General features: G+C 38.9%; 1 protein-coding gene across 9 annotated transcripts in view; it reads right to left on the bottom strand.

The window, feature by feature from the left end:
• The window catches only part of LOC122210147 (cytochrome P450 3A12), a 103,245-nt gene that overhangs the window by 5,771 nt on the left and 71,579 nt on the right, over window positions 1-25,895 (bottom strand). For all 9 annotated transcript variants that reach the window (XM_042922641.1, XM_042922637.1, XM_042922634.1 and 6 more), the window contains 4 exons: window positions 20,148-20,275; window positions 18,742-18,808; window positions 14,551-14,711; window positions 13,258-13,484 (listed from right to left, as the gene is read on the bottom strand). In XM_042922641.1, the coding sequence (XP_042778575.1) occupies window positions 13,258-13,484; window positions 14,551-14,711; window positions 18,742-18,808; window positions 20,148-20,275 (583 nt within the window). The remainder of the gene's footprint in view (window positions 1-13,257; window positions 13,485-14,550; window positions 14,712-18,741; window positions 18,809-20,147; window positions 20,276-25,895) is intronic.

Raw genomic sequence — 25,895 nt, 5'->3', positions numbered from 1 at the left:
CCAAAGTATGGAAAGAGCCCAAATGTCCATCGATGGATGAATGGATAAAGAAGATATGGTATATATATACAATGGAGTATTACTCAGCAATCAAAAAGAATGAAATCTTGCCATTTGCAACTAGATGGATGGAACTAGGGGGTATTATGCTAAGCAAAATTAGTCAGAGAAAGACAAATATCATATGACTTCACTCATATGAGGACTTTAAGAGACAAAACAGATGAACTTGCAGGAAGGGAAAAAAATAATATAAAAACAGGGAGGGGGACAAAAACATAAGGGACCTTTAAATATGGAGGACAAACAGAGGGTTGCTGGAGGGTTGAGGGAGGGGTGATCGGCTAAATGGGTAAGAGGTATTAAGGAATCTACTCCTGAAATCATTGTTGACTATATGTTAACTAACTTGGATGTAAATTAAAAAAATAAATTTAGGGGCACCTGGGTGGCTCAGTCGGTTAAGCGGCTGACTTCAGCTCAGGTCATGATCTTGCGGTCTGTGAGTTCGAGCCCCGCATCAGGCTCTGTGCTGACAGCTCAGAGCCTGGAGCCTGTTTCAGATTCTGTGTCCCCTCTCTCTGCCCCTCACTGTTCATGCTCTGTCTCTCCCTGTCTCAAAAATAAATAAAATGTTTAAAAAATTTTTTAAATAAATTTAAAAAAACAAATAACCTAAAAAAAATTTTTTAAGTCCCTTATGGTTTCTTTTACCCTCTCTTCTCTTTTTCCCTGCCCTTTCCCTATGTTCATCTTTTCTGTTTCTTAAATTTTACATATGACTGAAATCATATGTTATTTGTCTTTCTCTGACTTATTTTGCTTAGCATAATATGTTCTAGCTCCATCCACATCATTGCAAGTGGCAAGATTTCATTCCTTTTGATGGCTGAATAATTTTCCATTGTGTGTGTGTGTGTGTGTGTGTGTGTGTGTGTGTGCGCGTGCACGCAGACACACACACACACACACACACACACACACACACATCTTCTTTATCCATTCATCAGTCAGTGGACATTTGTGCTTTCTCCATAGTTTGGATATTGTTGATAATGCTACTATAAACACTGGGGTGTATGTACCCCTTCGAATCTGTATTTTAGTATCCTTTGGGCAAATACTATAATACAATTGCTGTATCATAGGGCAGCTCTACTTTTAGTTTTTTGAGGACCTCTATACTGTTCCCCAGAGTGGTTGCACCAGTTTGCATTCCTACCAGCAGTGCAAGAAGATTCCCTATCTCTGCATCCTTGCCAACACCTGTTGCTTCTTGTGTTGTTAATTTTAGCCATTCTGACATGTTTTGAGGTGGTATCTCATTGTAATTTTGATTTGTAGTTCCCTGATGATGGGTGATATCGAGCATCTTTTCATGTGTCTGTTAACCATCTGGATGTCTTCTTTGGAAAAGTGTCTATTCATGTCTTCTGCCCATTTCTTAACTGGGTTGTTTGGGGTTTTTTTTTTTTTTTTTTGGTGTTGATGTTTCTTATAAATTTTGGATACTACCCCTTTATCATATGTCATTTGCAAATATCTTCTCCCATTCTGTTGGTTGCCTTTTAGTTTTGTTCATTTCCTCCTTCACTGTGCAGAAGCTTTTTATCTTGATGAGGTCCCAGTAGTTCACTTTTGCTTTTGTTTTCCTTGCCTTTGGTGATGTGTCTAGTAAGAAGTTGCTCCAGTCAAGGTCAAAGAGGTTTCTGGCTATGCTCTCCTCTAGGACTTTGATGGTTTCCTGTTTCACATTTAGGTCTTTCATCTATTTTGAATTTATTTTTGTATACAGTGTAAGACAGTAATCAGGGGGAACTGGGTGACTTGGTTAAATGTCTTACTTCAGTTCAGGTCATGATCTCATGATGCATGGGTTCAAGCCCCAGTTGAGCTGACAGCATGGAGCCTGCTTCGGATTCTCTGTCTCCCTCTCTCTCTCTGTCTCCTGACCCCTATTCATGCACTCTCTCTCTCTCTCTCTCCCTCTCAAACAAAGAAACAAACTTTAAAAAAAAAGAAAACGGTCCAGATTTATTCTTCTACATGTTGTCATCCACTTTTCCCAACACCTTTTGTTTAAGCGACTTTTTTCCACTAGATATTCTTTCCTGCTTTGTCAAAGATTAGTTGACCATATAAATGTGTGTCCATTTCTGGGTTTTCTATTGTGTTCCATTGATCTATGTTTCTGTTTTTGTGCTAGTACCTTACTGTCTTGATGACTACAGCTTTGTAATATAGCTTGAAATCTAGAATCACGATGCCTTCAGTTTTGTTTTCCTTTTTCAGAATTGCTTTGGCTATTTGGGGTCTTTTCTTATTCCATACAAACTTTAGGTTTGTTTCTTCTAGCTCTGTGAAGAATGTTCGTGTTATTTTGATAGGGGTTGCATTAAAAATTGATAACCCTTAGCCAAACTTATCAAAAATAAAAGAGAAAGGATTCAAATAAATAAAATCATGAATTAAAGAGGAGAGATCACAACACCACAGAAGCACAAACACTTATAAGAGAATACTATGAAAAATTATAGGCCAACAAACTGGACAATCTGGAAGAAATGGATGAATTCCTAGAAACTCACACACTACCAAACCTCAAACAGGAAGAAATAGAAAATTTGAACAGACCTATAACCAGCAAAGAAATTGAATCAGTAATCAAAAATCTCCCAGCAAACAAAAGTCCTGGGCCAGATGGCTTCCCAGGAGAATTCTACCTGACATTGAAAAAAGAGTTAATACTTATTCTTCTCAAACTGTACCAAAAAATAGAAATGGAAAGAAAACTCCCCAACTCATTCTCTGAAGCCAGCATTTCCTTGATTCCAAAACCAGACAAAGTTTGGAATCACAGGCCAATATTCCTAATGAATACACCCCAATCACAGCAATGGACAGATAATCTAATCAAAAAATCAACAAGGAAAATATGGCTTTGAATGACACACTGGACCAGGTAGACTTAACATATATATTCAGAACATTTCGTCCTAAGGCAGCATAATATACATTCTTCTCCAGTGCACATGGAATGTTCTCCAGAATAGACCATATACTGGGACACAAATCAGCCCTAAGTAAGTACAAAAAGATCGAGATTATACCGTGCATATTTCCAGACAGAAATGCTATGATACTCAAAATCAACCACAAGAAAAAATTGGAAAGGTAACAAATACTTGGAGACTGAAGAAAATCCTACTAAAAAATGAATGGGCTGAGAGACGCTTCTGGGAAGATGGCGGCATAGAGGACGCTGAGCTGGGGGTCCTGGAGGTCACTTAGTCCTGGGGGTCCTGGGGGTCACTTAGATTGCACTCACACCTGCCTAAATGATCGCCAGAAGACTAGCAGAATGGATTCTCCAGAGCCAAGCATAGAAGAGAGGTCCATGGAAGAGGGTAGGAAGGGCGGAGAGGCGGTGCACGCTACATGGACTGGTGGGGGGAGCTGGGGCAGAGGGGCAGCCTGCCGGCTAAGCAGAGCCCCTGAGTCTCACTTGCAAAAGCAGAGGGGCTGGACGGAGTGTGTTTGGACAGCAAGCGGGACTTAACATCTGGAAGGTTATAAGTTAACAGCTCTGCTCAGAGAGTGGGAGGGCTGGAGGACAATGGGAGGGAAAGTTGTTGAGCCCCGGACAACAGAACTCAGCTTGGTGGGGAAAAAAGGCGCTCGCCAGCGCCATCTCCCTCGCCCATCCCCAGCCAAAATCCCAAAGGGAACAAGTTCCTCTCAGGGAACTTGCTTGCACCGTGCAAACACCCAACGCTGTGCTTCTGTGGATCCATCCCTCCTGTGGCCGGTCTGACTCCCTCCCGGTGCCACAGGGCCCCTCCCGAAGCAGAACACCAAAGGATAAGTGAGCTGAGCCTGCCCCTCCTGCCCCTGTGCACCTTGCCGATCCACCCCAGCTAATACGCCAGATCCCCAGCACCACAAGCCTGGCAGTGTGCAAGTAGCCCAGATGGGCCACGCCACCCCACAGTGAATCCCACCCCTAGGAGAGGGGAAGAGAAGGTACACACCAGTCTGACTGTGGCCCCAGCGGTGGGCTGGGGACAGACATCAGGTCTGACTGCGGCCCCACACAACAACGCAAGTTATTCAAGACAGCACAGGGGAAGTGCCCCACAGTTCCACACCACTCCAGGGACTATCCAAAATGACGAAACGGAAGAATTCCCCTCAAAAAAACCTCCAGGAAATAACGACAGCTAACAAACTGATCAAAAACGATTTAAACAATATAACAGAAAGTGAATTTAGAATAATAGTCATATAATTAATCGCTGGGATTGAAAACAGTATAAAGGACAGCAGAGAATCTTTTGCTACAGAGATCAAGGGACTCAAGAACAGCCAGGAGGAGCTAAAAAACTCTATAAACGAGCTGCAAAATAAAATGGAGACGACCATGGCTCGGATTGAAGAGGCAGAGGAGAGAATAGGTGAAAGAGAAGATAAAATTATGGAAAAAGAAGAAGCTGAGAAAAATAAGAGATAAAAAAATCCAGGAGTATGAGGGGAAATTTAGAGAACTAAGTGATGCACTAAAGAGAAATAATCTATGCATAATTAGTATTCCAGAGGAGGAAGTGAGAGGGAAAGGTGCTGAAGGTGTACTTGAAGAAATAATAGCTGAGAACGTGCCTGATCTGGGGAAAGAAAAAGGCATTGAAATCCAAGAGGCACAGAGAACTCCCTTCAGACATAACTTGAATCGATCTTCTGCACGACATATCATAGTGAAACTGGCAAAATACGAGGATAAAGAGAAAATTCTGAAAGCAGCGAGGGATAAACAGGCTAACTTATAAAGGGAGACCAATAAGACTAGTGACTGATCTCTCTTCTGAAACTTGGCAGGCCAGAAAGGATTGGCAGGAGATCTTCAATGTGATGAACAGAAAAATTATGCAGCCGAGAATTCTTTTGCCAGCAAGTCTGTCATTTAGAATAGAAGGAGAGATAAAGGTCTACCCAAACAAACAAAAACTGAAGGAATTCGTCACCACTAAACCAGCCCTACAAGAATCCTAAGGGGAATCCTGTGAACAAAGTACCAGAGACATCGCTACAAGCATAAAACATACAGACATCACAATGACTCTAAACCCATATCTTTCTATAATAACACTGAATGTAAATGGACTAAATGCGCCAACCAAAAGACATAGGGTATCAGAATGGGTAAAAAAAACAAGACCCATCTATTTGCTGTCTACAAGAGACTCATTTCAGGCCTGAGGACACCTTTAGATTGAGAGTGAGGGGATGGAGAACTATTTATCATGCTACTGGAAGCCAAAAGAAAGCTGGAGTAGCCATATTTATATCAGACAAACTAGACTTTAAATTAAAGGCTGTAACAAGAGATGAAGAAGGGCATTATATATTACAGGGTCTATCCATCAAGAAGAACTAACAATTATAAATGTCTATGTGCCGAATACGGGAGCCCCCAAATATATAAAACAATTACTCATAAACATAAGCAAACTTATTGATAAGAATGTGGTAATTGCAGGGGACTTTAACACTCCACTTACAGAAATAGATAGATCATCTAGACACACGGTCAATAAAGAAACAAGGGCCCTGAATGATACATTGGATCAGATGGACTTGACAGATATATTTAGAACTCTGCATCCCAAAGCAACAGAATATACTTTCTTCTCGAGTGCACATGGAACATATTCCAAGATAGATCACATACTGTGTCACAAAACAGCCCTTCATAAGTATACAAGAATTGAAATCATACCATGCATACTTTCAGACCACAATGCTATGAAGCTTGAAATCAACCACAGGAAAAAGTCTGGAAAACCTCCAAAAGCATGGAGGTTAAAGAACACCCTACTAAAGAATGGGTGGGTCAACCAGGCAATTAGAGAAGAAATCAAAAAATATATGGAAACAAACGAAAATGAAAATAAAACAATCCAAATGCTTTGGGATGCAGCCAAAGCAGTCCTCAGAGGAAAATACATTGCAATCCAGGCCTATCTCAAGAAACAAGAAAAATCCCAAATATAAAATCTAACAGCACACCTAAAGGAAATAGAAGCAGAACAGCAAAGGCAGCCTAAACCCAGCAGAAGAAGAAAAATAATAAAGATCAGAGGAGAAATAAACAATATAGAATCTAAAAAAACTATAGAGCAGATCAATGAAACCAAGAGTTGGTTTTTTGAAAAAATAAACAAAATTGACAAACCTCTAGCCAGGCTTCTCAAAAAGAAAAGGGAGATGACCCAAATAGATAAAATCATGAATGAAAATGGAACTATTACAACCAATCCCTCAGAGATACAAACAAGTATCAGGGAATACTATGAAAAATTATATGCCAACAAACTGGACAACCTGGAAGAAATGGACAAATTCCTAAACACCCACACTCTTCCAAAACTCATTCAGGAGGAAATAGAAAGCTTGAACAGACCCATAACCAGCGAAGAAATTGAATCGGTTATCAAAAATCTCCCAACAAATAAGAATCCAGGACCAGATGGCTTCCCAGGGGAGTTCTACCAGACATTTAAAGCAGAAATAATACCTATCCTTCTCAAGCTATTCCAAGAAATAGAAAGGGAAGGAAAACTTCCCGACTCATTCTATGAAGCCGGCATTACATTGATTCCTAAACCAGACAGAGACACAGTAAAAAAAGAGAACTACAGGCCAATATCCCTGATGAATATGGAGGCAAAAATTCTCAATAAGACACTAGCAAATCGAATTCAACAGCATATAAAAAGAATTATTCACCATGATAAAGTGGGATTCATTCCTGGGATGCAGGGCTGGTTCAACATTCGCAAATCAATCCACGTGATACATCGCATTAATAAGAGAAAAGATAAGAACCATATGATCCTGTCAATCGATGCAGAAAAGGCCTATTACAAAATTCAGCACCATTTCTTAATAAAAACCCTTGAGAAAGTCGGGATAGAGGGAACATACTTAAACATCATAAAAGCCATTTATGAAAAGCCCACAGCTAACATCATCCTCAATGGGGAAAAACTGAGAGCTTTTTCCCTGAGATCAGGAACATGACAGGGATGCCCACTCTCACCGCTGTTGTTTAACATAGTGTTGGAAGTGCTAGCATCAGCAATCAGACAACAAAAGGAAATGAAAGGCATCAAAATTGGCAAAGATAAAGTCAAGCTTTCACTTTTTGCAGATGACATGATACTATACATGGAAAATCCGATAGACTCCACCAAAAGTCTGCTAGAACTGATACATGAATTCAGCAAAGTTGCAGGATACAAAATCAATGTACAGAAATCAGTTGCATTCTTATACACTAACAATGAAGCAACAGAAAGACAAATAAAGAAACTGATCCCATTCACAATTGCACCAAGAAGCACAGAATACCTAGGAATAAATCTAACCAAAGATGTAAAAGATCTATATGCTGAAAACTATAGAAATCTTATGAAGGTAACTGAAGAAGATATAAAGAAATGGAAAGACATTCCCTGCTCATGGATTGGAAGAATAAATATTGTCAAAATGTCAATACTACCCAAAGCTATCTACATATTCAATGCAACCCCAATCAAAATTGCACCAGCATTCTTCTCGAAGCTAGAACAAGCAATCCTAAAATTCATATGGAACCACAAAAGGCCCCAAAGAGCCAAAGTAATTTTGAAGAAGAAGACCAAAGCAGGAGGCATCACAATCCCAGACTTTAGCCTCTACTACAAAGCTGTCATCATCAAGACAGCATGGTATTGGCACAAAAACAGACACATAGACCAATGGAATAGAATAGAAACCCCAGAACTAGACCCACAAACGTATGGCCAACTCATCTTTGACAAAGCAGGAAAGAACATCCAATGGAAAAAAGACAGTCTCTTTAACAAATGGTGCTGGGAGAACTGGACAGCAACATGCAGAAGACTGAAACTAGACCACTTTCTCACACCATTCACAAAAATAAACTCAAAATGGATAAAGGACCTGAATGTGAGACAGGAAACCAGCAAAACCCTAGAGGAGAAAGCAGGAAAAGACCTCTCTGACCTCAGCCGTAGCAATCTCTTACTCAACACATCCCCAAAGGCAAGGGAATTAAAAGCAAAAATGAACTACTGGGACCTTATGAAGATAAAAAGCTTCTGCACAGCAAAGGAAACAACCAACAAAACTAAAAGGCAACCAACAGAATGGGAAAGATATTTGCAAATGACATACTGGACAAAGGGCTAGTATCCAAAATCTATAAAGAGCTCACCAAACTCCACAGCTGAAAAACAAATAACCCAGTGAAGAAATGGGCAGAAAACATGAATAGATATTTCTCTAAAGAAGACATCCGGATGGCCAACAGGCACATGGCAAGATGCTCAACATCGCTCCTCATCAGGGAAATACAAATCAAAACCACACTCAGATATCACCTCACGCCAGTCAGAGTGGCCAAAATGAACAAATCAGGAGACTATAGATGCTGGAGAGGATGTGGAGAAACGGGAACCCTCTTGCACTGTTGGTGGGAATGCAAATTGGTGCAGCCGCTCTGGAAAACAGTGTGGAGGTTCCTCAAAAAATTAAAAATAGACCTACCCTATGACCCAGCAATAGCACTGCTAGGAATTTACCCAAGGGATATAGGAGTACTGATGCATAGGGGCCCTTGTACCCCAATGTTTATAGCAGCACTCTCAACAATAACCAAATTATGGAAAGAGCCTAAATGTCCATCAACTGATGAATGGATAAAGAAATTGTGGTTTATATACACAATGGGGTACTACAGGGCAATGAGAAAGAACGAAATATGGCCCTTTGTAGCAATGTGGATGGAACTGGAGGGTGTGATGCTAAGTGAAATAAGCCATACAGAGAAAGACAGATACCATATGTTTTCACTCTTATGTGGGTCCCGAGAAACTTAACAGAAACCCATGGGGTAGGGGAAGAAAAAAAGAAAAAAAAGAGGTTAGAGTGGGAGAGAGAGCCAAAGCATAAGGGACTCTTAAAAACTGAAAACAAACTGAGGGTTGATGGCGGGGGTGGGAGGGAGGGGAGGCTAGGTGATGGGCATTGAAGAGGGCACCTTTTGGGATGAGCACTGGGTGCTGTATGGAAACTAATTTGACAATAAATTTCATATAATAAAAAAAAATTTTAAAAAAGAATGAATGGGCTAACCAAGAAGTTAAAGAGGAAATTAAAAAGTACATAGAAGCCAATGAAAATGATAACACCACAACCCAAAACCTCTGGGACGCAACAAAGGCGGTCATAAAAGGAAACTGTATAGCAATCCAGGCCTTCCTAAAGAAGGAAGAAAAATCTAGATACACAACCTAACCTTACGCCCTAAGGAGCTGGAAAAAGAACAGCAAATAAAACCCAAAACCAGCAGAAGACAGGAAATAATAAAGATTAGAGAAATTAATTAGAGAAATTAATGCTATCAAAACCAAAACAAAAAACAAAAAACAGTAGAACAGATCAATGAAACCAGAAGCTGGTTCTTTGAAAGAATTAACAAAATTGATAAACCACTAGCCAGTTTGATCAAAAAGACAAGGAAAGGACCCAAATAAATAAAATGAAGAATGAAAGAGGAGAGATCACAACCAACACCGCAGAAATAAAAACAATAATAAGAGAATATTATGAGAAGTTTTATGCCAATAAAATGGGCAATCTGGAAGAAATGGACAAATTCCTAGAAACATATACACTACCAAAACTGAAACAGGAATTAACAGAAAATTTGAACAGACCCATAACCAGTAAAAATTGAATTAGTAATCAAAAATCTCCCAAAAAAACAAGAGTCCAGGGCCAGATGGCTTTCCAGGGGAATTCTACCAAACATTTAAGGAAGAGTTACCTATTCTCTTGAAGCTGTTCCAAAAAATAGAAATGGAAGGAAAACTTTCAAACTCTTTCTATGAAGCCAGAATTACCTTGATTCCAAAACCAGACAGAGACCCCACTAAAAAGGAGAACTATAGACCAATTTCCCTGATGAACATGGATGCAAAAATCCTCAACAAGATATTAGCCAACCGGATCCAACTATATATGTAAAAAATTATTCACCATGACAAGTGGGATTTATACCTGGGATGCAGGGCTGGTTCAATATCCACAAAACAATTAACGTGATTTATCACATCAATAAAAAAAGGACAAAAACCATATGATCCTCTGAATAGATGCAGCGAAAACATTTAACAAAATACAGCATCCTCTCTTGATAAAAACCTTCAAGAAAGTAGAGACAGGAGTATACCTCGAGATCATAAAAGCCATATATGAACGACCCAACGTTAATATCATCCTCAATGGGGAAAAACTGAGAGCTTTCCCCCCAAGGTCAGGAGCAAGACAGGGATGTCCACCTTTGCCACTGTTATTCAACATAGTATTGGAAGTCTTAGCCTCTGCAATCAGACAACACAAAGAAATAAAAGGCATCCAAATCGGCCAGGTAGTCAAATTTTCACTCTTCGCAGATGACATGATACTCTATATGGAAAACCCAAAAGATTCCACCAAAAAACTTCTAGAACTGACTCATGAATTCAACAAAATTGCAGGATATAACATCAACGCACAGAAATCGGTTGCATTCCTATACACCAACAATGAAGCAACAGAAAGAGAAATCAAGGAATTGATCCCATTTACAGTTGCACCAAAAACCATAAAACACCTAGGAATAAATCTAACCAAAGAGGTGAAGAATCTATACACTGAAAAGTATAGAAAGCTTATGAAAGAAATTGAAGAAGACACAAAAAAATGGAAAAATATTCCATGCTCCTGGATAGGAAGAACAAATATTGTTAAAATGACACTACCCAAAGCACTCTACATATTCAATGCAATCACTATCAAAATAACACCAGCATTCTTCACAGAGCTAGAACAAATAATCCTAAAATGTGTATGGAACAAGAAAATACCCCGAATAGCCAAAGCAATCTTGAAAAAGAAAACCAAAGCAGGAGGCATCACAATCCCAGACTTCAAGCTATACTACAAAGCTGTAATCATTAAGACAGTATGGTACTGGCACAAGAACAGACACTCAGATAAATGGAATAGAGAACCCAGAAATGGACCCACAAACGTATGGCCAACTAATCTTTGACAAAGCAGGAAAGAATATCCTATGGAATAAAGTCTCTTCAACAAGTGGTGCTGGGAAAAGTGGACAGCGACATGCAGAAGGAAGAACCTGGACCACTTTCTTACACCATACACAAAAATAAACTGAAAATGGATGAAAGACCTAAATGTAAGACAGGAAGCCATCAAAATCCTCAAGGAGAAAGCAGGCAAAAACCTCTTTGATCCTGGCCACAGCAACTTCTTATTCAACACGTCTCTGGAGGCAAGGGAAACAAAGGCAAAAATGAACTACTGGGACCTCATCAAAATAAAAAGCTTCTGCACAGTGAAGGAAACAATCAGCAAAACTAAAAGGCAACTGACAGAATGGGAGAGCAGCACTATCAACAATAGCCAAAGTATGGAAGGAGCCCAAATGTCCACTGATGGATGAATGGATAAAGAAGATGTGGTATATATACACAATGGAGTATTACTCAGCAATCAAAAAGAATGAAATCTTGCCATTTGCAACTACGTGGATGGAACTGGACGGTATTATGCTAAGTGAAATCAGTCAGTCAGAGAAAGACAAATATCATATGACTTCACTCATATGAGGACTTTAAGAGACAAAACAGATGAACATAAGGGCAGGGAAACAAAAATAACATAAAAACAGGGAGGGGGACAAAACAGAAGAGACTCATAAATATGGAAAACATACTGAGGGTTACTGGAGGGGTTGTGGGAGGGGGATGGGCTAAATGATAAGGGGCATTAAGGAATCTACTCCTAAAATCATTGTTTCACTATATGCTAACTAATTTGGATGTAAATTTTAAAAAATAAAAATTAAATTAAAAAAAGAAAAAAAATCTCAACAAGATACCAGCAAATAGAATTCAACAGTACATTAAAATAATTATTCACCATGATCAAATGGGATTTACTCCTGGGCTGCAGGGGTGGTTCAATATTTGCAAATCAATCAACATGATACACTACATCAATAAAAGAAAGATAAGAACCATATGAGCCTGTCAACAGATGAAAAGAAAGCATTTGGCAAAATACAGCATTTATTCTTATAAAAACCCTCAACAAAGTAGAGACAGATGGCACATACTGCAACATCATAAAGACCATGTACAGGGACGCCTGGGTGGCTCAGTCGGTTGAGCATCCGACTTCAGCTCAGGTCGTGATCTCATAGTCTGTGAGTTTGAGCCCGCGTCAGGCTCTATGCCGACAGCTCGGAGCCTGGAGCCTGTTTCGGATGCTGTGTCTCCCTCTCTCACTGACCCTCCCCCGTTCATGCTCTGTCTCCCTTGGTCTCAAAAAAAATAAATAAAGGTTAAAAAAAAATTTAAAAAGAAAGACCATGTACAAAAGACCCACAGCAATATCATCCTCAATGGGGAGAAGCTGAGAGCCTTTCACCTATGTTCAGGAACAAGACAAGGATGCCCACTCTCACCATTACTATTTAACATAGCACTGAAAGTCTTAGCCACAGCAAATCAGACCAAATAAATAAATAAATAAATAAATATCATCCAAATCAGCAATGAAGAAGTCAAACTTTCACTACCACAGATGACATAATACTCTATGTAGAAAACACAAAGGACTCCACCAAAATATTGCTATAACTAATACATGAATTCACCAAAGTCTCAGGATATAAAATCAAAGTGCAGAAATCTGTTGCATTTCTATGCACTAATAACGAGACATCAGAAAAAGAAATCAAGTCATTGATCCTATTTACAATTGCACCAAAAATAATAAAATACCTAGGAATAAATCTAACTAAGAGGTAAAAGCTCTGTACTCTAAAAACTATAAAAGATTTATGAGAGATATTGAAGAGGATGTAATAAATGGAAAAGCATTTCATGCTCATGGGTTGGAAGAACAAACATTGTTAAAATGTGTATACTACCCAAAGCAAACGACACATTTAATGCAGTTTGTAAAATTTTGACAATTATTTTGTAATTAGAAAAATACTCCTACAAATAAAAAGATGTGCAAATAAATAACTGTACAACCATATATTTGTTCTCTATACAAAGAAATATCAGAATATCTTCCCATATAAGGGTGTGTTCCCTTTTCCAGGGTTCCCTCTACCTTTCAGGATGGAACTCCTCAGGCTCTGGCCAGAGATCCAGGTCCCGGTGAAGAGTAAAGGTTGGCACCATCACCACTGTCCCTTTGGGAATGAACACACCACTGATTTCCACATCTCTCTTACAGACCCTCTCAAGTCTACCAGCGATTGGGTATAATCTGAGGGTTTCATTCAACACCATGTCAAGATACTCCATCTGTACAAGAGCATCATAAGTGGGAGGTGCCTAGAAGGAAAGAAACAGATTTTGATGAATTGAGATTTGGAATCAATGTTCAGCTCAGTCTATGCACTATTACTGAATTGTTAGGAACCCCTGAGAAGCATGTATTTTAGTAAATGGCATATGAACATCTTAATGTCTACCATATCCCATGACCTGCTCAATCGCCCCCTACCATGTGTATGCAATAGTAATGACTAGGGCTGACTGCTGGGTCAATCCCCTAAGTAGGGCTTAAAATCCTTCCACCTGCAGCACACAATTTCAGTTCTAGGGAAAGTTGTTAAGGGGATCAGAACCTTACTCTCAGCCCCACCTCCTGTTGTGGGAAGGGTCTGCTAGTTGTCCCTTCGGGGTTTCACTGTTCATCAAATAAACCGCTCCAGCCCCAGAGGCCAGGTGTCTTCATAAACAGGAATTCCAGTTTTGGAAGAGATCTGAGACAGCATGGGCAATATGTGCCTATTGCTTGGTATTGTATTTAAGAGCCAACATTGGAGAAGTTAAGAGTTCAACCAGGATCCAGGCACCCTGGCTCATAGCCTGGCTTCTTCACACTAGCTATGTGATAGTGTAAGAAAGTTATGTTGTCTCTCTGTAGCTCAGCTTCCTGCCTTGTTACATAGAGATGTTTAGAGTTGACCCTTCAGAGGGTGGATGGTAGAGACACTCACTACTTATCCAATATCCATGTAGACCCCCATATTTCCCAGCCTATGTGAATTTAGGGGAAACCACTTTGAAAATGGGCTGTGAACTAAGGAGATGCATGTGAGTTTGGGGCCAAACATCTGAAAAGCAAGTGAGCAACACTCTATCTCCTTGTTCCCCAGCCAACATGAAGCCCCCAAGGTCCAGATAATCAGGTATAAGTGGAGCCTCTTTGCTCTGTATCCCCAAGTAACTATATGGAGCAGAGACTCATCCTCCACTAATACCCATGCTGGACATGCAAATATGAGTTACAAGTAAACCTTTGTTATGAAAACCCACTAGATTTGAGAGTTAATATGTTACTGAGGCATAAGCAAGCATATCCTGACCCACTTGGCCAGTATGAACCACTCACCTTGTTAGGGAAAGTTGCATCAATCTCCTCCTGCAGTTTCTGCTGGACATCAGGATGAGTGGCCAATTCATACACAAGGAAGGAAAGAGAAGTGCTGGTGGGCTCATAGCCAGCAAAAATAAAGATAACAGATTGGGCCACGAGCTCCAGATCAGACAGAGCTAAAAGGAGAAGAGAGACATTTTAGTTAAAGCAGGTAAGTAAAACATCATAGTTTAGATAATGAGAAATCTATTTGAAACTCCTAAATCCCTCAGGAGAAAAATATAAAAGCAATTTGGAATCAAACTCAGAGTGGTTTCACTCTGATTTCAATCTTCCACAGTGAGAAAGAGGCAAAAGTTGTCTTGATCTGGTTATTCCCAAAGTCTATACTATTCTTAGCCATCTGTTTCTGGTTATGCCACCCTCCCCACCACCACAGATGGGTAATTTCAGGAGATGGCATTTCTGTCTAACATACACTGTGTTATCAGTCTGTCCGTTAGAAAATCCTAAGAGTATGCCAGGCCTAAGTAATATGGGATGGTGCTCTCCCCCAGGAAAATGTAAATTCTTTCAGCTAAAATAAGCTTAAATTTTTTGACAGTTTAATTAATGCTAAGGCTTAATTGTCAGGAAAATTAAATGATCTTTCATCTAAACATACTTGCAGGAAAGAAGAAAATAATGTTGGGCTACAGATAAACTCTTGGTCCTCAATGTGTGGTTCATGGATCAGCAACATCTGGGAGCTTATTAAAAATGCAGAATCTCAAACTTCACCTAGAGCTATCGAATCAAAATACGAGCTTCATGAGATGTGGTGATTTGTGTGAACAATCTAGTTTGAGAAGCATGGATTATACCCTTGAGAAGTCTCAGCTAATAGAAGACCTGGGGCACAACTCTTCCAATGGATGATCTCAGATATGTACAGAAACTATAACACAGACAAAAGCTAGAAGAGTTGTGTCTGATGCTAGTCTAATCAACCACATTAAAACAGCAGAGAAACAATGATCAATAGAAGGACATTGGCCAGCATGACATATAGACAAACAGAATACAGTAAGTGTTTCCATACAAATTTTAGGATTGTTTGTTCTAGCTTTGAGAAGAATGTTGGTGCAGCCACTCTGGAAAACAGTGTGGAGGTTCCTCAAAAAATTAAAAATAGAACTATCCTATGACCCAGCAATAGCACTGCTAGGAATTTACCCAAGGGATACAGGAGTACTGATGCATAGGGGCCCTTGTACCCCAATGTTTATAGCAGCACTTTCAACAATAGCCAAATTATGGAAAGAACCTAAATGTCCATCAACTGATGGATGGATAAAAAAGATGTGGTTTATATATACAATGGAATACTACTTGGAAATGAGAAAGAATGAAATATGGCCATTTGCAGCAACATGAATGGAACTGGAGGGTGTTATGCTAAGTGAAATAAGCCAGTCGGAGAAGGACAGATACCATATGTTTTCACTCATATGTGGAACTTGAGAAATTTAAGACCATGGGGGAAGGGAAGGGAGGGAAAAAGTTACAAACAGACAGGGAGGGAGGCAAACCATAAAAGACTCTTAAATACAGAGAACAAACTGAGAGCTGATGGGGGTGGGGGAGAGGGGAAAGTGGGTGATGGGCATTAAAGGGGGCACTTGTTGGAATGAGCACTGGGTGTTGTATGGAAACCAACTTGACAATAAAATTATATTTAAAAAAAAGAATATAGTAAGTGGAATTAGCAATGCTTATTCAATCATGGCCTGAATGTCACCTTCCTTAGAGAATGGTCCCACTCTGAATCATAACCCAACTTTTTATTTTCTCCTGGAAGGAACTCAGTATAGTCAAGCTTTAATCACTTTGATTAGAACTGAATTAGGACCATTAGATACTTAGAGCACTGAAATTAGCATGGTACCTGCCACAAACACATAATTCACAGCTAAGAACAATACAAAATGAGTGTAAAAAAGGTCTACAGAGTTCTGATTTCCAAGTCATACCTTCTGTGATGCTGCTGTGGATAAATTCAACTATCATATTCTTTCCTTTGATTATTATGAACCCCATGATAATCTTTAGAGCTGTGGTAGACACTTACCCAATGTGGCTATTTATACTTAAATTTTAATTAACTAGATTAAATACAATATAAGATTCAGTTCTTTAGTGACACTAGCCACATGTCAAATGCTCAATAACCACCTGTGCATAGTGGTTCTATACTGAACCAGGAGTATGTAGAATATTTCCATCATCACAGAAAGTAGAACTAGATAGATAGAATAGAATACCATAAAACAGGATAGGATAGGATAGGATAGGATAGGATAGGATAGGATAGGATAGGATAGGATATGGACACAGTATAGATATATTTTAGTAGTGTGATCCTTCCTTTTTCTCTAGAATCAACTGTTAAATACTCAAAAATTCTGTGAGATGGTTGTCAAACCATAGATATCCTGAAATTAACTATGATGGGACTATTTCAGTCATAGATACAACTATAAACCAAGGCTCCCTTTTTCTTTTAGACACAGCATAATCATTGGCTGTGGATATAGAAATATTTATGTTTATCACTCCTATATGAATATATTTGATGTTTTTATTTGGTCTACTGAGAGAAAATAGAAGCAAAGAAACCCTAGTAACAATGAACACTCCTAGAGCCCAGATTTTGATTTCTAAATACCCTTCTCGCTAAAAGAAAACAGAGATTCTTGGAGAAATGGCTGATTCCAAGGCTCATCAGAGGAAACAGAAGAGAAGCCTGGAATGTCTCACACCAGAATGCTAGGAAATGCTCAAAAAAATAATATGGGAAAGGGATAAAGAATACTCTATTTACTGTAATGGTGGATATATGTGTGTGTGTGTATATATATAATATATATTATATACACATATATAAAATTATATATTATATATATTACACACACACACACACACACACACGTGTGTCAAAACCCACAGAATGGACAACACCAAGAGTGAACTGTAATGTAAATTATGAATTTTTGAATGGTAATAATGTGTCAATGTAGGTAAAATTATTGTAACAAATGTACCACATGGTGAGGGATTTTGATAATGGGGAGTGCTGTCTGTAAGTAGGGCAGAGGGAATATGAGAAATCTGTGTCTTTCACTCAATTTTAGTGAACCTAAAACTGTGACAAAAGTGTATTAAAAATATTAAAAAAGAAGAAAGAAAAAAGAAAAGGGAAAGGAGCCCACTTGAAAGTGCTTCCAGAGGGCAAATCTGAGAGAATTGAAGATATAACTAAAGAATGATATCAGGGACTAAGATAGTAATAAAAGAGATCATACTGACATATACAAATAAATTAATTAATGAGAGAGAATGGAAATCTCACCCTAACAATGGACTTTCCTCAAAATGTGGAAGAAATGGTAGAATTAGAAATTCATCATTTTGCAACCACCATAGTAATAATGGTTTTAGTCAAATACCATTCATGGATGATAAAAGTAGTAGGTGAATGTCCAAAGAGAAATGCAGTACTTATACAACTGCAAAGGCATCCTGCACCAGTTGCTTATTAATTACAAAGGGAAAAATAAAAGTTTACAGTAGATTGGGGCACCTGGGTGGCTCAGTCAGTTGAGTGTCCGACTTCAGCTCAGGTCATGAACTCATGGTTTGTGGGTTCGAGGCCCATGTCAGGCTCTACACTGTCAGACTGTCAGCATGGATCCTGCTTGAGATCTTCTGTCCCCCTTTCTCTGTCTCTCCCCTACTTGTACTCTCCAAAAATAAATAAATATTTAAAAAAAAAAACTTTACCATAGATTAAGCCAGTGAACACAACTTTAACCAGGTGTCCCAAGTGAAGGTCACCAACAATGGGGCCATGTGATTCCTGGTGTGATGAAGCCTTGATATGAATTTCCAGACAGAGGTTCTGATTCAGTGGGTCTGGAGTAGGCCAGAGGATTCACATTGGAAACAAGCTCCCCTGTGGCAGACTACTGACTACTTTGTCTATCATTGCTCTTCAATGATCTGAGGGCTTCTGGAAAGTGTTCCTGGCTACCATTTGTATCTGAGCATGTGTCATTCTCCAATTTGAAGAAATTCCATCCATTGGAAACCTTCCTCCACATCTCAGAACCACCCCATGTCTCTGATCCACCCCATTGCTGGCCCTCTGAAGCTCTCCTTGCTTACCTTTATGGGTGTCCGTTTCTTTGGAATTCTGGGAGTTAATCATCAGCTGAAGCAAATCCACTCGGTGCTGAAAGCAGAAAGAGAAATTGCAACGACAAAAAGTCACTTGTGAAGTCAGAATTAAGTCAGGGGTGCAGGACTTAACTTCTTTCCTAAGAATATGGCCCCTTTATGCACAAAGGTCTCACTAGTTTTCTCAGAGTCATCACTAAACAAAAACATCCAGCTACAAACTTGGAGAACAGGATGCTTCCCTGAAAGGAATCCAGCTATTGTGTCCCACTGCTTTTTGGTTCTTGCCTTCAGCTTTTCTGGCTTTTGACCACAGCTTCCTGGACAAAGAATTGCCTGCTCCCTCTCCTGTCATGCCTGCTTGCTCAGGAGAAAGTCCCTGATGCCAGTCCTTTTTAACTCTGGCCTTAATTTTTTTTTTTTACATTTATTTATTTTTGATAGAGACAGAGCACAAGTGGGGGAGGGGCAGAGAGAGAAGGAGACACAGGCTCCAGGCCGAGGCAGGCTCCAGGCTCTGAGCTGTCAGCACAGAGCCCAATGTGGGGCTCAAACTCACAAACTGCGAGATCATGACCTGAGCCGAAATCGGACACTTAACCGACTGAACCACCCAGGCACCAATGGCCTTAATTCTTATTGAATGGTCACATAGATCAATCCCCTGACCTCTGCAAACTCCATGGAGAGCTTCTGTGTCAGCATCTTCCAGTGCCCCACCCTCTCAGAACTCTGCACAATCTTCACTGACATCTTGGAGTACCCAGCACACATTCTTTTCTGGCCACCAAGCTTCATGAAGGCAAAACTGGCTTAGCCAGCCTGCAGCCTGAGTGTCCAGTGAAGACTCCTGCCCACTCCAGAAAATGGCAGCCTCAAGTTTAACAAAGACTATACTTCACCCTGTACTTGATAGGATCTTCCATTGGAGAAGGTGTAAAATAAGCGGCTTGGAATTGAAAGGATTATTTGTCCATATAAGAGCTTAGAAATTATACTACCAGGAAAATGATTTTACATAATACTTTTTACCCTTTCACAATTTAATGAAGGAAAGTGGTAGTTTTTCTCTCACCAAATTTTGTGCAGTGACATACCAGTTGCCATGCTTATTATTAAATTTTAAATATTCCCTGACTCATTTTCTTCTCTCCTTCCCTAACCTCCACCTTCTTCATTCTCCCTGAAATGTTAGAACTCTCCTGCTCTAAACTCTACAGTTCTCTGTCTACCATAAGAGATGAATCATGGGGTTTTACTCCTGAAGCCAAGACTACACTGTATGTTAACGAACTTGAATTTAAATTAAAAAAAAAGAAGTGTACACATGAGATGTACACAACCCAATAAAAGATCAAAAGCGAACACCCACATGTAACCACCACTGGATTTACCTTTTGTTTATCTTTGAGGCGACTTTCCTTCATCCTTTTTACAGATTTTGTGAAAAAATTAATGACACTTTTTGGAAACAGCCAGATATTTAATAGTTCAAAAACTGGGGTAAGGAATGGGAAGAGTACTGTAAGGAAAAAGAACAATGGAAAGCACAGTAAAAATGCAAAATTTACCTGGGACAATTATAATTTGCTCTTCCAATCAGAGGAGTAAAAGACACGAGGAGTCATTAACTTTATGACCTTTACTGGAAATTTTAAAACAACGGCTGAGCCAGGGCAAGTCACACATAGGGGTCACCACTACAGCAGTGAGATCAGTGTCCGCTTCCACCTCTTTGCAGTGACCAAAGCAACAGAACTGCATTCCCGGATATCTTAGCTTTTATTTTTGGAGTAGAGTCTCTTTGGATAAATAAGATCATAATATGCTACTCTAATTAATCATGCTATTTAAGGGGCACCTGGGTGACTCAGTTGGTTAAGAGACCCACTCTTGATTTCTGCTCAGCTCATAATCTTGAGGTTTGTGAGATCGAGCCCTACATCAGCCTCTGTGCTGACAGCATGTAGCCTGCTTGTGATTCTTTCTCTCCTCTCTCTTTGCCCCTCCCCCTGCTCACACTCTCCCTCTCTCTTTCTCAAAATAAACATTTTTTAAAAGGCAAAAACTCATGCTTTGTAAGAAATTGTCGTCAGGATGCAAATAATACACAGGATGCCCTTCAAACACAAAGGAATATAGTTAGAAATCAAGAGCACAAAGAATACTGGGAAACTCACAAATATGTGGTAATTAAACATTCCACTCCTATATAAACAATGGTTCAAAAAAGCAATCAAAGGGTAATTGGGAATCACGTGGAAACTCATACAAATGAACACATGACATACCAAAACTCACGGGATGTAGCAAAAGCAGTGACCAGGAAGAATTTTTTTTTTTTATTTTTTTTAGAGTATCTCTCTTTTTTTTTTCAATATATGAAATTTATTGTCAAATTGGTTTCCATACAACACCCAGTGCTCATCCCAAAAGCTGCCCTCCTCAATACCCATCACCCTCCCTCCCCTCCCTCCCACCCCCCACCAACCCTCAGTTTGTTTTCAGTTTTTAAGAGTCTCTTATGCTTTGGCTCTCTTCCACTCTAACTTCTTTTTTTTTTTCCTTCCCCTCCCCCATGGGTTTCTGTTAAGTTTCTCGGGACCCACATAAGAGTGAAAACATATGGTATCTGTCTTTCTCTGTATGGCTTATTTCACTTAGCATCACACTCTCCATGTTGCTACAAAGGGCCATATTTCATTCTTTCTCATTGCCACGTAGTACTCCATTGTGTATATAAACCACAATTTCTTTATCCATTCATCAGTTGATGGACATTTAGGCTCTTTCCATAATTTGGCTATTGTTGAGAGTGCTGCTATAAACATTGGGGTACAAGGGCCCCTATGCATCAGTACTCCTGTATCCCTGGGGTAAATTCCTAGCAGTGCTATTGCTGGGTCATAGGGTATGTCTATTTTTAATTTTCTGAGGAACCTCCACACTGTTTTCCAGAGTGGCTGCACCAATTTGCATTCCCACCAACAGTGCAAGAGGGTTCCCGTTTCTCCACATCCTCTCCAGCATCTATAGTCTCCTGATTTGTTCATTTTGGCCACTCTGACTGGCGTGAGGTGATATCTGAGTGTGGTTTTGATTTGTATTTCCCTGATGAGGAGTGATGTTGAGCATCTTGCCATGTGTTTGTTGGCCATCCGGATGTCTTCTTTAGAGAAATATCTATTCATGTTTTCTGCCCATTTCTTCACTGGGTTATTTGTTTTTCGGGTGTGGAGTTTGGTGAGCTCTTTATAGATTTTGGATACTAGCCCTTTGTCTGATATGTCATTTGCAAATATCTTTTCCCATTCCGTTGGTTGCCTTTTAGTTTTGTTGGTTGTTTCCTTTGCTGTGCAGAAGCTTTTTATCTTCATAAGGTCCCAGTAGTTCATTTTTGCTTTTAATTCCCTTGCCTTTGGGGATGTGTCAAGTAAGAAATTGCTGCGGCTGAGGTCAGAGAGGTCTTTTCCTGCTTTCTCCTCTAGGGTTTTGATGGTTTCCTGTCTCACATTCAGGTCCTTTATCCATTTTGAGTTTATTTTTGTAAATGGTGTGAGAAAGTGGTCTAGTTTCATTCTTCTGCATGTTGCTGTCCAGTTCTCCCAGCACCATTTGTTAAAGAGACTGTCTCTTTTCCATTGGATATTCTTTCCTGCTTTGTCAAAGATGAGTTGGCCATACGTTTGTGGGTCTAGTTCTGGGGTTTCTATTCTATTCCACTGGTCTATGTGTCTGTTTTTGTGCCAGACAAGGAAGAATTTTATTGCTTTAAATGTCTACATTTAAAAGGAACAAAGATCTCAAATCAAGGACCCAGCTTTCTGTCAAACACATGCTGAAAAAACAAGAGGAAACTAAACCCAAAGCAAGCCGAAGGAAGCAAACAATAGAGACAAGAGCAGAAACTTACGAACTAGATGGGGCCCCTGGGTGGCTCGGTCGCTTAAGCGTCCGACTTCGGCTCAGGTCATGATCTCATGGTCCATGAGTTCGAGCCCTGCGTCAGGCTCTGTGCTGACAGCTCAGAGCCTGGAGCCTGTTTTGGATTCTGTGTCTCCCTCTCTCTCTACGCCTCCCTGTTCATGCTCTGTCTCTCTCTGTCTCAAAAATAAATAAACGTTAAAAAAAAAGAAAAGAAACTTACAAACTAGGGAATAAAAACAACATAAAAATCAATGAAACAAAGCTGATTCATTCTAAGAATGCTTGGTCATTCATTTAGCTAGACTGACAAAACAAAAAGGAGAGAAGATTCAAATTACTATCATCAGAAATGAAAGGAGAGATTACTACTGACATTACAGAAATAAAAAAGACTAAAAAGGAATCCCATGGACAACTGTATGCCAATAAATTAGAAAACTTAGATGAAATGAAAAAATTCCTAGAAAAACACAAACTAGAAATTGACACTGGGGCGCCTGGGTGGCTCAGTCGTTTAAGCGTCTGACTTTGGCTCAGGTCATGATCTCACAGTCTGTGAGCTCCATGTCAGATTCTGTACTGACAGCTCAGAGCCTGGAGCCTGCTTCAGATTCTGTGTCTCCCTCTCTCTCTGCCCCTCCCCTGCTCATGCTCTGTCTCTCTCTGTCTCAAAAATAAACACTTTTTTAAAATTAAAAAAAAGAAAGTGACATTAAAAAATTAGGCAATCTGAAAGACAAAAAGATTGAGCTGGTAGTGAAGAAACTACCCACAAAAAGAAGCTGAGCTCCAGATGATTTCACAGGTGACTTCTAGCAAATATTTAAAGTAGAATCAACACCAATTTTGCACAAATTCTTCCAAAATATAGAAGAGGTAGATACACTTTCAAACTCATTCTATGAGGCCAGTATTACCCTGATACTAAAACCAGACAAAGATAGCAAAGAACAAGAAAACACAGACCAACGTATCTCATGACATGGATGCACACATCCTCACCAAAATACTAGCAAACTGAATCCAGCAACATTATCAAAAGAAGGATACACCATAACCAGGAGGAGCTTATCCAGCAATGCAAGGTTATATAATACAGCATAACAATAACAATTTTTCTAAAAAACCATATGGCCATCTCAATACATGCAGAAAAAGTATTTGACAATACTTTTGTCCAATACCTTTTTGCAACAAAAACACTCAACAAACTAGGAAACGAATATTCTCAATCTGATAAAGGGCATCTACAAAAACTCACAGCTAACACCATACTTAATAGAAATAGACTGAACACTTTCCCCTAAGATTAAACAAAACAAGGCTGTCTCTATTGCCACTTCTATTCAACAATGTACTAGAAGTTCTAGACAGAAAAGGTAGGCAAAACAAACAAACAAAAATAAAGAAACTCTATTCATTGAGGGAATAAAGAAGTAAAAGCATCTTTATTATCAGATAACATGGCACTGTACATAGAAAATCTGAAGGAATGAATTAAAATCTATTGGACCTAGTAAACCAGCTTAGCAGGGTTTCAGGATACAAGATCAACATACAAAGTCAATTATGTTTCAATACACTGCAATAAAAAATCTAAAACCAAAATTATGAATATAACTCCATTTACAACAACATTGAGAAGAACAGAATACTTAGGAATAGATTTAACAAAAGAAGAGCAAAACTATACTCTGAAAACCACAAATATTAATTGAAATAAATTAAAGAAGATCTATGTAAATAGAAAAACATCCAATGATCATGGATTAGAACTTAATATTGTCAAGACGGCAATACTCCTGAAATGCAGATGAATGCATTCCCTATTAGAGTCCTAGCTAGCTTCTTTGTAGAAAATGACATGCTAAACTTAAATTTTATATGGAATTGTAAGGGACCCAGAATAGCCAAAACAATCTCAAAAAAAAAAAAAAAAAAAAGAATAAAGTTGTAGAAGTCAGACTTCCAGTTTCAAAACTTACCATCAAGCCATAATGATCAAGGCAATGTGGTACAGGCATAAGGACAGACATAAAGGTCAATGGAATTGAATTTAGAGTCCACAATTATACCCATGTGTTTATGGTCAACTGATTTTGACAAAGTTTCCAAGACCACTCAGTGGAGAAAAAAAAATCTTCTCAATAAATGGTGCTGGGACAAGAGAGGATGGTCACATGCCAAAAAAAAAAAAAAAAAAAAAAAAAAAAAAAAAAGAAGTAGGACTCCTAACTTATACCACATATAAAAGAAATTCAAAATGGATCAAAGACCCAAACCTAAAAGCTAAAACTTTATAACTCTTAGAAGAAAATCAAGGGATTAATCTTCATGCTCTCAGATTTCCCAGGGAATTCTAAGATATGACACCAAAAGCAGAGAAATAAAAGGAAAAATACATAAATTGTACATCATCAAAATTAAACATTTTATGCTTACAGAAAAATACTTTGAAGAAAGTTAAAAAACACCTACAGAATGAGAGACAAATTTGCAAATCATGTATCAGATAAGGAATTTGTATCTAAAAGATACAGAGAATTCTTATAACTCAATAACAAAAAGACAAAAAACTGAACTATAAATGCGCAAAAATTTGAATACACATTTATCTAAAGAAGTTACGAAACAGCCAACAAGCATATAAAAAGTTATTCAACCTCACTAGCCATTAGAGAAGTGCAAAACAAAACCACAATAAGATACCCTTTCACATCCATTAAGGTCACCATCATCAAAACAGTAGACAAGTGTAAACCACATGTTGGCAAGGATGGTCAGAAACTGGAACCTTCATACCTTCTGGTGGGAATGTAAATGGTGTAGCTATTGTGGAAAACAGTTTGGCAGTTCCTTATTAAGTTAAGCACACTTATTATACCTTAGCATATAACAAGTTACTACATACCTTAGCAATTCCACCCCTGAGTAACTAAAAAAAAAAGGTTCAAAACAGATATCTAAACAAAAACTTATACGAATATTCACAGCAGCACTATTCACAATACCCAAGAGTTGTAAACATCCCAAATGTCCATCAAATGATGGGAGGAAAAACAAAATGCAGTATGTCCATACAATGGAATATTATTCTGCCATAAAAAGAAAGGAAGTAATTATGCACACTATAACAAGAATAAACTTTGAAAACATTATACTAATGAAAGAAGCCAGCCACAAAATTCACATATTCTATTATTCTATCTGTATAG

This window comes from Panthera leo, chromosome E3, assembly GCF_018350215.1.
Source record: "Panthera leo isolate Ple1 chromosome E3, P.leo_Ple1_pat1.1, whole genome shotgun sequence".
NCBI lineage: Eukaryota > Metazoa > Chordata > Mammalia > Carnivora > Felidae > Panthera > Panthera leo.
This window is presented reverse-complemented; position numbering and strand designations above follow the sequence as displayed.